A 13,408-nucleotide genomic window follows, 5' to 3' on the forward strand; every position below is an offset into this window, starting at 1 on the left:
AATATGCAATTATTCCACACACTGCTGCAATCACAAGGCAACATGCAGCTGTTATGATAGTAGCTGTCACCACAACAGCTGAGCAGTCACAGTCTGAGAAATCAGAAAAAAAACAATTAATCCAAAATTAATGTTTTCTCATCCAAAACACACATCTCATTAATATTAATACTTTTCTCTGTCAGCTTTTCTTTTCTTTTTTGTCACATACCTATCACAGTCAGCTCATGGTTCACTGTTCGATTCTGCCCTGTCACAGTGTTCACAGCAGTGCAGGTGTACGTCCCACTGTCAGAGTCTGTGACGGACGGTAGGATGTACACATCCTCATGAAAACTAGTTGGGTTTCCATTAAACAGCCAAGTGAAGGTTGCTGATGGTACAGACATGGTGGAGCAGTAAAGCATGGTGAAATCTCCAACATGTGTGGATTTAGGTCCTTTGATGGCCACGTTGTCAGGTCCATCTGGAACACAAACAAAGACACAGATTGTCTGAACTTAAGGTTGCGTTTTGTTGTCGAGAATTCCCACTTACTTACTTGTTTTGAGAGATTAGTATTACATTCTTGGCTTTTGGACTTATTGTTACAAAGCTCATTGTGGGCCTTTGCCTTTGCAGTGCTGCATGAGGTATTTTTAACTCTGATTCACTATCAAAAAGCTAAGCACTCAATAAACTTCAGGAACTTTGGTTCCTTGAGCCTTTCAGGTAGTGCTGCCTGGAAGGAAATTCAGGTTGCCTCAGTGAAACTAATGTTTTCCAACCCTGATTTATGTAACATTTTATTTTAACGAAAAAGGTGAAAATTGATTTTTAACTGCAGGATTTTCTGATTTATGGAGTGATAAAAGAGACACCTCTGTAAAAACCTTCGACTATAATATATCAACAAAATGAGACAAGAATTTTTAACCTTGCTTTATCCAAAGTATAGATTTTTGTTCTATATTAATATATGAAAGTTAGCTCATATTTCATTAGATAATGCAATAATTGTCTCAATACTAGTGATACGTATTAGTAAAAACTTGTACCCGATTCATGTGTAGTGTTTCACCAGTTATTACCCACACACAGTCCATAGCACTCTGATGTTTAGAACTATAGGTGAAGTTCAAAATAGTTATAATTAAACAATTCACTTTTATGGTCTTTCAATTTGTATATGGAGACTGATTTGTCTTGTTTCCTTAAACTCACATTGGATGAAAAGATAGACCGGCTGGCTGATTTCACCACTGACACCATTGGACACGTTGCACCTGAACGGTCCCTGGTCATACCGGGTCACTTTAATTATAGTGAGAGTGGCGCCTCCATCAGTGAGCTGAACTCTGTAACTTTGTGTAACCTCAGTGCTGCCGTTCAGCCAGAGGAAAGAGAGAGAGGATCCAGAGGAGGAGCAGGACAGACTGACGGAGCTGCTGAACTCAAAGAGGTGTGTGTTGTTTGCAGCCACCACCACCCTGGAGACTGGTGCTGTGGGTGAAATAGAAAAAAAGAGGTTAGCAGCAATTATTCAAATGTTAAACCATTTAACTAAACCTATTCTAACGTACCCAGTACAGAGATGACTGCAGGCTGAGCTGTTTGATTTCTCATAGTTTTGTTGTTAAAGGCCTGACAGCTGTAGTTTCCACTCTGACTCATCTGAATGTTCACCAGTCTGAGCTCTGGTCCAGTATCAGACAGCAGGTCCCCATTCAGAAACCAGTGAAACTGGGCAGAGGGTCTGGAGTCAGCTGAGCAGGACAGGTTGATGTTTGATCCTTCCTCATAGTGTTCATGTGACGGAGACAGCTTCAAATGAATATTTTCTGGGCCAACTGGGGAAAAAGACATAAAACAGCATGGTCACCGATAAAAGAATAGTAGCTTGAGAAAAGCTGCATGTTGCATTCAGCTTGTCTCAGTGTGGAGGCGTCATTACTGTTTTTTAAATGCCGAACTGCATCATTAAACTAAATACAGCTGTCATTTACTCAGTACGAGTCAAATGCTGCAACAATCAAACAGCAAGGAGCACAATAACAAGTAATTTAGATGAAACCACTGCTGACAAGATGGCTGTAATAATCATGAATCAACCTGCAAATTTAATGGTCTACCTAGCATTCGCATGAAGATGCTGTAACATTAAAGACTGATTATGCAGGTACGCCCTGTAACTCACAGCTGATGGAGAGTTTCACTGGATCGCTGGTGTAATTACTGAAATTATTGAACACATGACACACGAATGGCCCCTGGTCGTAACGGGTCACATTAATTATAGAGAGAATGGCGCCCCCGTCGGTGAGCTGAACTCTCTTGCTGGCTGTAACCTCAGAGCTATCGTTCAGCCAGAAGAAAGACAGGTAAGATCCAGAGGCAGAGCAGGAGAGACTGACGGAGCATCCCAGCTCTGACAGGTCTGTGGTGTTGGGTGTTATCACAACATTGGAGACTTCCGCTATGGGTAGAAAAAAACAAAACATATTTAACAGTCACTAAGGAATCATTTTTTGACCCATTAAACTACCAGAGCAACAGTGGGCAACACTTTGGAAAACAGTTTACTATTTACAGTTTAATTGTGTTGTATGAATTAGGTACCAATAAGATACGTACTGATTCCTGCCATTGTGAAGTGTAGGTACAAAGGAAGAAACCACTTGAATGAGAAATACATTATGCTCAATTTAGTATTGAATTCAGTAAATACTGGTCTTTTTGGGGTACAGTACTGGGAGAGAAATCAGTGACCTTGCTAAACACCCTTTGTAGCAATTTAATTTGGATGAAAGGTGTGATTTCCTGTTTTACATTGAAAGGCTCCCCTTGTGTATCACGTTTGATACACACATGTACAGTTCCTGTCTTTGTCTTTTTCCCGCCCTGATTTCTTTGCTCACCTGTGTTTCATTTGTTAATTATGCTGCATTCATGTGCTCCTGTAGCCTTTCATCACCTGCCTTTTTATTGCCTTCAATTACATTTTTTGGATTCCGACTTTGTTAAGAAAGCTTGCCTGCCTCACTGTCTTTCACTGGGTCCCCTTTTGCAAAAACCTTTCAATAGTCATAGTTTTTAAGTTGTAATCATTTAATCATATTATTTTATTAATCATCTTTAATGTTTTATTGTTTTGCTGTTGCAATTTTATATAGTTTCATCTATTGTTGTTTATTTCGGTCTTTCACTTTTGCTATGTGTGGCACTTTGAGCTGCACATTTGTATGAAAAGTGTAATATAAATAAAGTTTAATTAGGTTGGATTGAGTCAAGTATATCATTACTGTAAATAATTACTATTACCTTTGAAATAACCAGTATTTACAAGAGAACTTCAGGTATAATTTATTTACTTGTTGTTCCAATCTTTCCCATAGTCTTATTTATATTGGTACCTGATTCATACAACGACACTGCACTGTAAATTGCAGGTTGTTTCATAAGGTGATTTCTTTTCAAACTCTAAAAAATCATCTTATCAAAAACCTCTAACCTTCAAAGAGACACTGTGGACACTAAAAGCCTGCAATATGTGCTAGCTGCTGTTTTAGCCTTTAGCAACAAAAAGTGTGTCATCCAACTTACATTTTAGTACAGAGACAGCTACAGACTGCGATGTTTGATTTCTCATAGTTTTGTCGTTAAAGGCCTGACAGCTGTAGTTTCCACTCTCACTCATATGAATGTTCACCAGTCTGAGCTCTGGTCCAATATCAGGCAGCAGGTCTCCATCCAGAAACCAGTGAACCTGGGCAGCAGGTCCCGAGTCAGTTGAGCAGATCAGGCTGATGTCTGACCCTTCGTCATAGTATTCTTGTGATGGAGACAACGTCAGATTTATATTTTCTGGGCCAACTGTGGCAAGAAACATAAAAAGATATGGTCACCAATAAAATGTGGGGAGAAAACTGCCACAAAAAGAACATAACAAATAAATAATGTTTATAGTGTGAGGCAAAGGGTGTATATGACACAAAGCTTAATGACTCACTGTCAATCATCAAGCTGGACAATTTAAACTACTCATATGTTGTGAGATGAACATGCAGGTTAGTTGCTCACAGAAGATGGAGAGGTTTACTGGATCACTGGTTCCAGTGCTCACAAGATTGAACACATGACACATAAATGGTCCCTGGTCATAGCGGGTCACATTGACTATAGTGAGAGTGGAGTTTCCATCAGTGAGCTGAACTCTGTCACTTTGTGTAACCTCAGAGCTGCTGTTCAGCCAGAGGAAAGAGGGAGATGATCCAGAGGAGGAGCAGGACAGACTGACGGAGCTGTTGCTGAACTCAAAAATGTCTGTGGTGCTGGCATTCACCTTCACATTGGATACTGGAGCTGTGGGATGAAAAAGTACTGATTATCATTTTGTACTTTTGACAATATTCCTAACCCTGAAGAGCTTTGACTTAGTTTACACTTTCAAAATTAGGTCATTGTATGATAATGCATGAGAGATAAGCTGCATGAAATTATGTGATGGCACTGATATCAAATATTAATACATATATAAGTTATATCAACAAGTATCTATCATCTTTAAAAGACCAATGATAATAGTTTAGTCAGTGGCCATTTGTTAAAAAGAAAAAAAAATCTAAATCAAATTTGCAGGCAAAAAGAAGGCAAAAACAAGTCCATTGTCCATGCAAAAACAAACAAAATAGTGGTTATGCAAACACTAAATATGCTAAACCAGCCAGTAATCAAACTAAACAAATAACTAGCAAAAGAAAATATTATTGAAATTAAATCGAAAAAAGGCAAATATCTAGACTAATCAAACAATGCTATTATTATAAACAAAACAACTACAGTTATCCTGCGGTTTATTTTGTTCGATTTGAAGTCATCAAACAATATTGACATCTGTGATGCATTTAAATGCAGGAAGTAAAAAAAAGGAAGAAAAAGGAAGTAAATGAATGGCATTAACGAATTTGACTTTAAAGTTCCCACAGGTGGGCACAAGAATGCATTACACCAACTCCCTCACTCTACCTGTCACTGAAAATAGTAATCACATTACTGTTACACGTTACTGCCCCTACAGTGGTGCTCAAGTAGTCATTTAAATCCACGTGAACTTATTCATAATGAGCTAAAATACATCAGGTGAGAGGTCTAGAATTTGATATTTGATAAGTATCGTAAAGATTTGAATTTTCTTCTGTTAACATTAAAAAGCCATCTTATTGAATATGCCTGTAAAAGGTTTCACTTCAACTTACCCAACACAGTTACAGCTGAGGGCTGAGATGTTTCAGATCTGATAGTTTTGTTGTTAAAGGCCTGACAGCTGTAGTTTCCACTCTGACTCATCTGAATGTTCACCAGTCTGAGCTCTGGTCCAGTGTCAGACAGCAGGTCTCCATTCAGAAACCAGTGAAACAGAGCAGCCGGTCTGGAGACAGCTGAGCAGGACAGGCTGATGTTTGACCCTTCTGTGTAGTATTCTTGTGATGGAGATGTCAAATGAATATTTTCTGGACCATCTGCAGTGTGTGGTATAATGGAAAGAGGACAGGAAAACAATAGTCACCAATAAAAGGTTTGTAACGTGAGGAAAAAAAAGGGATCTGAAGGAACATTCATCACCTGAGGATTAAATTTAGTAACTTACAGTTGATGGAGAGGCTCACTGGATCACTGGTGTCATTACTGACAAGATTGAACACATGACACCTGAATGGTCCCTGGTCATAGCGGGTCACATTGACTATAGTGAGAGTGGCGCCTCCATCAGTGAGCTGAACTCTGTCACTTGCTGTAACTTCAGAGCTGCTGTTCAGCCAGAGGAAAGAAGGGGAGGATCCAGAGGCGGAGCAAGACAGACTGACAGGGCCGCTGAGCTCCACCAAGTCTGTGTTGCTGGTAGTTACTACTACGTTAGAGACTGGCACTGTGGGTTGAAATAAACAACAATTACTAGGAGTTGCAAATGGAAGATTGCACAAATCACTTGACAAGGTTTTCTGTATGTTTTTAATTCAAGGGGGAGAAAGTGATTTAACAACTTACATTGAACAACCAGTCTGCAGTTTCCTTTCCGCGCTTCTCCAGCATTTGATATAATGGTGACTGTGTATTCGCCACTGTCACTAACAGTCAGATTCCTGAGCTCCAGAGATCCAGTGGAGGTGAAGAGGGTGATCCTGTCTGTATACTCTGGGTCCGTTATGTTTATACCAATCTGGGACATTATTATATTAACATTAGAAAAACTCCAGGTCACTACCAGGAATGGTGTTTCTGGTGGAGTCACTGTTGTGGTGAACGTCACTGTCTCTCCAACAACTGCAGTAAGACTGTCTGGTAGCACGCCATCTCCATGGCTTAAACCTGGAGGAGACAGACGTTTGGATAAATGTGACGGAAACCAAGTTGGCAATACACTCGATGACTGGTAGAATGTAATCAATTGAAGAAATATTTGAATACACAAGAAACAATCGTTTAACAAATGCAGCCTTCGAAACTATCAGGCTCAGAGAGGTGTTACCTCTACTCTGCAAGTGCGAACAAAACTTTTTACAACACATTGTACACACATGTATACACCAAAGCACTGACTGATACAAGATTGTGATTTAAGTATAAGAATGATTAGCTGGCAAAGCTTATCTTTGTAATCCCAGGCGTCAATTTTACAAGAAAAAGGTTTTATAACAAAGGTCATGAGAGTACTGCCCTCCCGGGAGTCCTCACATTTAAACTGACATTGAGAGGATTATTAAAATCAAAATCAAGGCTATACTAATGATGTTTTGATTATCAAAAATAAATCACTGCTCAGTAATCAACTAATTTTTGAATTAATAATAATATGATACTGTTACACCGAGACTTTGGTCACAGCTGAAGAGAAAAACTGATATGAAACCTTTTTTCATATTAAACTGCAAAGATCTACATTCTTAAAATAAAATTCAATGTCAGCTTTTTTTACATTTATAATCTGAATAACCGTGATGGAAGAGTTGTGTGTTGTTGGTGAAAGCTCACCTGAGATGGCTCCCAGGATGATCAACAGAATCACAGATGTTTCCATTTCTCCTGCAGTCTCTAGGAATGTAGAAAGTGTTTTCAGAGAGGAGGTGCTGTAGCTACAGTTAGTGATTGAGGGGAGGGATCATGGGCTTCTTCACCTGTTACAACCTTTACTACTTTCGTGGTGCCTCTCTCTGGACAATTACCAATGATCAATAGCCATACAGATAATGAGAGAAGTTATTATTCTTATCTGATTAGTTAACTTCAGGTACATTCATATCAATCATCCAGGACAGACTGGCAATAGTTGTTGTCGAACTAATTAAGCAAAAGTAGCTTTAAAAACCTTAAAGTGAAATAAAGTGTTTAACATGAACTACACTTCACTTACTTTCATGAACACAGAGCAACAAGACAAAAAAGACGTATCGTCACATGCAACACCACATTATTTTTGATTAATCATTTTATAATAGTCTTACTCTAATTTTTGTCAGTGCTCATAAGGTGCTGCAAATGTATGAAATCTCTGTTATTGGTTAATCTTTCATCACTTTTGCTTTTAACAACAGCATCAGTTATTGCTACAGTCTCTGAGCTTTGAGACAAGCAGTTATTTCTGACAAACCATGCAGAGGAGAGGTAATGTCAGGTCATTTGTATACTTTAGCTGTAAAATAAATCTGTAAATCTACTGTTTATGTTGTCATTAGTATTGGACACAAATGCAAGACTAATTTATTATTATTAATATTATTTTAAAATCAATCCTACAATAAATCCCTTCTTGATAAAGCATAGTTCCTGTGCATATTGAGGTAGTGACAAAGAAAATAGTTTTCATTGGTCCTCGTCTTTTATTTTATGTATGGTTATGTTTATTAAAATACATCAAGAATTATCACGGCTGAATATTAATGCTGATGACATGAAATATTCCTGCTCTCTGACATTTTCTCACGTAGTCAGATTTTTACTGTGTGTTGCAGCCCACACAATATATTACACTGATATGATGCATTTACAACACAGTGCACTCAGTGTGATAATAGTAATACAATCACATGCTGTAAATGCTGTGCTATTGCTATGGTTGTTATTAGATGTTTAAGTAGTTTATTTATTAGTGACATGGACAGCTTGAATGGCTTTACCTGTATACAATATATACATCCCTCCCCCATTTTGGGAGATTTCTCGCTGTCATCAATGTTTATGATCGTAGCACAAGTGCAACACACTGATAACATATATGGAATTACAGGTATGACAACTGTTAAGCACATATACACATTTGGTGATTATACAAGCATAGAAAAAAACACAAAGAAGCAGGAATAGTAGCAGCCAGATGTTTTAATTTCACACAAAATGTTTATCATAGAGTACATTACACAACAGCAGTACAATAGATCATTTGAGCCTGTGCAAATCAGCTTTTCCAGCTTTAATAAAACTTTATAATGGCTATAATTTGATAAGCACTCAATAGTCATTATGTCATAAAAAAGAAAAGAAAAACAGTCGTGGCAGGCAGATTACGGAAATAATAAATGTTAGTTCTGCCGGAGAGAAGAAATACAGAAGCAGAAAAGTTGTCTAAATAAAGTAATGCAAAAACAGTTGCTGAACATAAAATATAATGCTGTTAAGATTCTCTAGAGCATGAGTACATACTGCAGATCATATCTTTTTAAGTTGATGCTAAACAACTGTCTCCCAGACAACTTGGAAATTAAAAACTTTTCATTAGGGTTTCAGTTAACTTTTCTTTCTTTAATAACTGTTTCTATTGTGAAACTGTTTACATTCTTAAAATTATGGAGGTTTTGTTTCGATATTATACAATTAAGTGTGACTGGAAAATAATGTGTACTGTATTGTAGGTGTTGGGTGTCCTGAATGGTTCCAGTGTTTGATCATTTACAGCAGACCTATTCCATGGCCGCTGAATGCCGCCTTTTAACAACCTCATTGCAGCCCTTTGATCATTTTTTCGGCAGCTAATTAGCCCATTCATTAGTTAGATCTGTTGCTAAGCAAAAACAAAACAAAACAACAACAACAACAAAACTTTGACCTCAGCTTTTTAATTAGTGGAATTTACAAGACTCAAACTGACAAAATCCTTCAAAGATTAAAAAAGTGCATTGTATATTTTTTCCTGTACCTTTGTATATGTTTATATGTGTTATATACAGTATAGTAAACTAATAAAGCAGAGGAAAAAGTGCATTGCTACAACAGGTTTAAATTTAAAGCTTTCATGGGGTCAGACATAGGGAATGGAAGAAAAAAAAAAAAAATTGAAAAAACTTTTTCAGATTTGGCCCATCTAAAAAAGCTGTGAATAGTATAACATAACACATACATACTTTGCTGCATTTCTTGGGGTCATTTTTTTTAATATGAGCATTTTAACTTATTCTTAAAATTCTGAAACAATAATAATAACAACATATTCTAACGACTTAAATACAGGCGCAGCTTTACAGACTCAACAGTTAAACCTGATCATCCACAGCTTTAATTCTGAACAGTTTCCACTGGAACTACTTTTGACTAAAGACATAATCCCTATCAAATTGATGCTGGTGAGGAATGTGGACTAAAGACATAATCCCTATCAAATTGATGCTGGTGAGGAATGTGGATTGCATAGATTAAATTCCTATGCTTATTCTGTCCTGTCGAACGCTTTTACTTGTCTAATTCCACCAAATTATGATTTTTTTGTCTGCTTGTAGAGTTTCAAGTCTTGCATTAAGTCCTTTGCGGGAGGCCTCACTGCTAAAGAGTCAAGATACTTGTCATTGTACTACTGTGAAAATCAACATCACAATGAAAATACCATGGCACTGCCTGTTGTTAGGAAGAAGAAAACAATATAAAAAGAGCAGAATTTAAAAAAGACTTAAGTAGTCATCCAAGAGTAATACTATTTGACCAATTGACTAACTACAAGACCAATTGCTAGATGCACTAATCTCACTTACACCAGATCCAGAACAAATTTAGTCCAGGACTCTGTGCAAACCCAAATGTATTCTTTAAAAGTCATGTTTTAATAGAGGATTAAGCAACTGATTTCTGCCCACTTGTATTTAAATCTACTGCTCTTGAGCTCTTAAACACTGTTGCTCCAGTTTCAATTTTCTATTCTTGAGCACTAGTTGGCCCTGGCCTTTTTTGTATTCATTTTTACATCCACTTTGATCATGGCAAGAGTTTAGAGTATAGTACTGCCGGGAAGTTCGTGCCAGCACTTGGGTGCACCCTTGTGGAAAAAAGAGGACTGAATGGACAGTACATGATGGTGTTCATTAACACTACAGAATCTGATATAGAGTTTTAATAAAAGTTTATTATGGGGACAGTTTGATAAGATGCAATCAGGATTCAGTCAGCGTTAAAGAACATTAAACACTTTATCATACATTTGACACAAGAACAAGTATATCAGGTCAGTTATACAACACCTGAAATGTTAAGTAGTGTCAAGATTGATTTATTAAAGCTGAAACTGTCATGAGACCAAAGCTGCTGTGAGGACAAATTGTTCTTGTCTCGTGGATATGAGGCAACATTACAGAAATAATTGATTGCCTTAATATATAATAAAAGGAACTGAGACAGCTATTAGTCATTACACACAGTAATGAATGCCAGTGTAGTACAGAACATTGTAAAAAATACTGCAGGGACAAAAATAAATGTGAAGGACCTCTAGATGTCATTCTATCATATTTATCATTCACAGCTTAATTTTATGTGAGTTTAAAGGGACACAGCAACAATACATACAAATTATCTGAAGCAAACACAATAATTGATCAAAATGATCTCCAGAGAGAAAATGCAGTCTTTAGACCAACATGAGACCCACCGAGGTCAGGACAGTGCAAACCATCATGGACATAGAACCACTGATGAAAGTAGAGGAGTCTGGATCAGAAGAAAAACACATTACTCTGTTTTTTTTTTATCCATTACTTTCAATCATACATCAGCATTAAAACAAGAGATATTTGAAAGAGAGCTCAAATACCAGTCAGTGTGTGGAACACAGAGGCCTCGAGACCAGTGACGGCATTACTGGCGGTGCAGGTGTACTTCCCCAGGTGCCACCATTCCATCTCATGGATGTAGTGCATGGGCCCATGTGTCCTCTTGTTATTGAACGTCCAGACATAATCCGCCTTTGGGAGGGAGTCGGCAGAGCACCTGAGAATGACACTCTCCTCAAGTTCTGCTCCTATTGGTGTCTGAACGATTTCTGGTCTGTCTGGTCCATCTGGAAGGAAGAAGATGAAGAGGAAGATCATTTACACAGTATTTTATGATGATGAGAGTAAAGAAAAAACCTTCTTATAAGGTTTTAAAGGTGACATGTAGATGTTAATAAACGTTCTGTGGTACAATTGAAAGTACTTACAATAGACTTGTAGGTTGCATTTGGCTGTATCAAAGCTGAAATCATTGCTGACGTTACAAAGAAACTCTCCGGTGTCTTTCCTGTCCACGGGGCTGATGGACAACACTCTGTTGCCATCGTGAAAGCTGAATCTCAGTCCAGAAGCAAGGGGTTGGCCATCTTTCATCCACACTCTGGTAGAAACGACACCACTGGCATTGCAAGTGAGGTTCACCGAGGTTTTTCCTTCGATTAAGTCTTCTGCGGGGCAGGCTGTCGGGAGTATTGACACTTTGGCTGTGCACAAAAACATGAATGAAAAATTATAAGAAACTTGACCCAAGAATTGTGATTATGTATCAAATAAGAAGGCATTGTAAATAGTAGCTGATATAGTATTTGGAGTACACAAGCATTCTAAAGAAAATGACTGGAGAAAGATAGTCCAAGTTTGTCAAATACTGATGCTTTGGGTTGGTTGGTCGGGCTGGCCACCAACCCAAGAATCACCTACCTTACCTCTGTCTTACAAATTGCACCTTTAAACTCTCTCCTAACGTTAAATACAGCTTCAAAAGAATAAATCTTACTCACTCAGCACCACCAGTTTTGCAGTTCCTTGAATCTGCGGTGCTCCGTATGGGATGATGATTAATTCATACTCTCCGCTGTCTTTTTCAGTCAGGTTTCGCAGCACCAGAGATCCAGTCGACCTATCCAGGCTGATCCTGTTCTCATAACCTTGCCCCACTACATCTACACTGGTAGAGGTTACCACGTTGGTGACACCATTGAAGCTCCAAGTCAGCGCCAGAAACGGTTCAGCGGTCGGTGTTACAGATGTTGTAAAGGTCACACTTTCACCTGCTGCTCTGCGAATCGAGTCAACAGTGAGGATACCGGCTCCATGGCAAACACCTGCTGAAATGTGAACAGAGTTAACCAACCTGCAGTTCTGTAGATGATGAATTTGAACATCACTCCTATTACATTTCTTACCTGAGGAGAGGAACACAAGGATGGTTGACCTGAGAAATGTGTAGTTCATGGTGTATAACTCAGTTTGGTCCCCTTCTGAAGTTATCTGACCCTCTGCCGTCTGTGTTGGAGCAACAATGGAATAAGTGTCCCTGAGATTATCAGCAATAAATGAAACACGCCATCAAGAGGTCCACAGGCTCGATGTGCTTAATTATTACCTCTCTTAACCCTTTGTAATTGTGGCTCACCAAACTTACATAACAGGCTGATAAAACATTGGATAGCACAGTGTCACATGTACTAAGGTTAATTCTCCTCTCAGTGCCCTTGATCAAGGGGCTGGCTTTGAGCTGGAGTTGGTCCCACTGCTGCTACTGCAAGAGTGGGTTGAATGCAGAGAAAAGACTTCACTGTACATTGTTTGATTGTGTGTGTGACCATTAACCTGATTTGATTTGAAAACAAAACTTCAGGTCTAGGTTTATTTATTCATGTATTAAGCAGTGCTTTGAGCTAAATGCTAACATCTGCATGCTAATGCACAGTTACAATGTTAATATAATCATGTTTATAGTACTACTACTAATAATAATAATTATATTAACTTTGTCAGTCAGTGCTAACATTCTTTGTAGTACTATAATTAGTTGTCTTGTTGTTTTAGAATTTTGCCAGGTAATGTCCAGGTTTTGTCATGTGTCCACACTATTATGTATTTGTTGTGTAATGGCACAATTAACAAATTAATAAATTAATAACTTTATTTATTTGGCACTTTTCAAAAAAAGTTCATAAAGGTATACAATGCTTTACATTAAAGGAGAAAAAACATGTCAGCTGCAATAAGGATAATAAAAACAATTTAAATCAATACAAAAATAAAATGTAAAAAAAAACAAGAATAATAAGAAATCAAAAACAAGACCATATCAGATCCAAAATCTATTAATTAGATGCTATTTTACCCTTTCTACCAAATAATACAATAGACAGCAAGCCTAATGCTACCAAACATGG

At 37.8% G+C, this 13,408-nt stretch overlaps 2 protein-coding genes across 2 annotated transcripts; both read right to left on the reverse strand.

The window, feature by feature from the left end:
• Window positions 1-203: 203 nt before the first annotated feature.
• Window positions 204-2,626, reverse strand: LOC141011475 (cell adhesion molecule CEACAM5-like). Its single transcript, XM_073484637.1, has 5 exons — window positions 2,614-2,626; window positions 2,177-2,455; window positions 1,563-1,829; window positions 1,204-1,482; window positions 204-466 (listed from the first exon to the last, which is right to left on the reverse strand). Exons 1-5 carry the CDS (start codon window positions 2,624-2,626, stop codon window positions 204-206), a joined length of 1,101 nt encoding a protein of 366 aa, XP_073340738.1.
• Window positions 2,627-3,544: 918 nt separating this feature from the next.
• Window positions 3,545-7,054, reverse strand: LOC141011477 (cell adhesion molecule CEACAM5-like). The gene is made up of 6 exons (XM_073484638.1): window positions 7,009-7,054; window positions 6,025-6,345; window positions 5,627-5,905; window positions 5,235-5,498; window positions 4,060-4,341; window positions 3,545-3,852 (listed from the first exon to the last, which is right to left on the reverse strand). Exons 1-6 carry the CDS (start codon window positions 7,052-7,054, stop codon window positions 3,545-3,547), a joined length of 1,500 nt encoding a protein of 499 aa, XP_073340739.1.
• Between the last annotated feature and the right edge of the window lie 6,354 nt (window positions 7,055-13,408).

This window comes from Pagrus major, chromosome 17 (assembly GCF_040436345.1).
Source record: "Pagrus major chromosome 17, Pma_NU_1.0".
NCBI classification, from domain to species: Eukaryota; Metazoa; Chordata; class Actinopteri; order Spariformes; family Sparidae; genus Pagrus; species Pagrus major.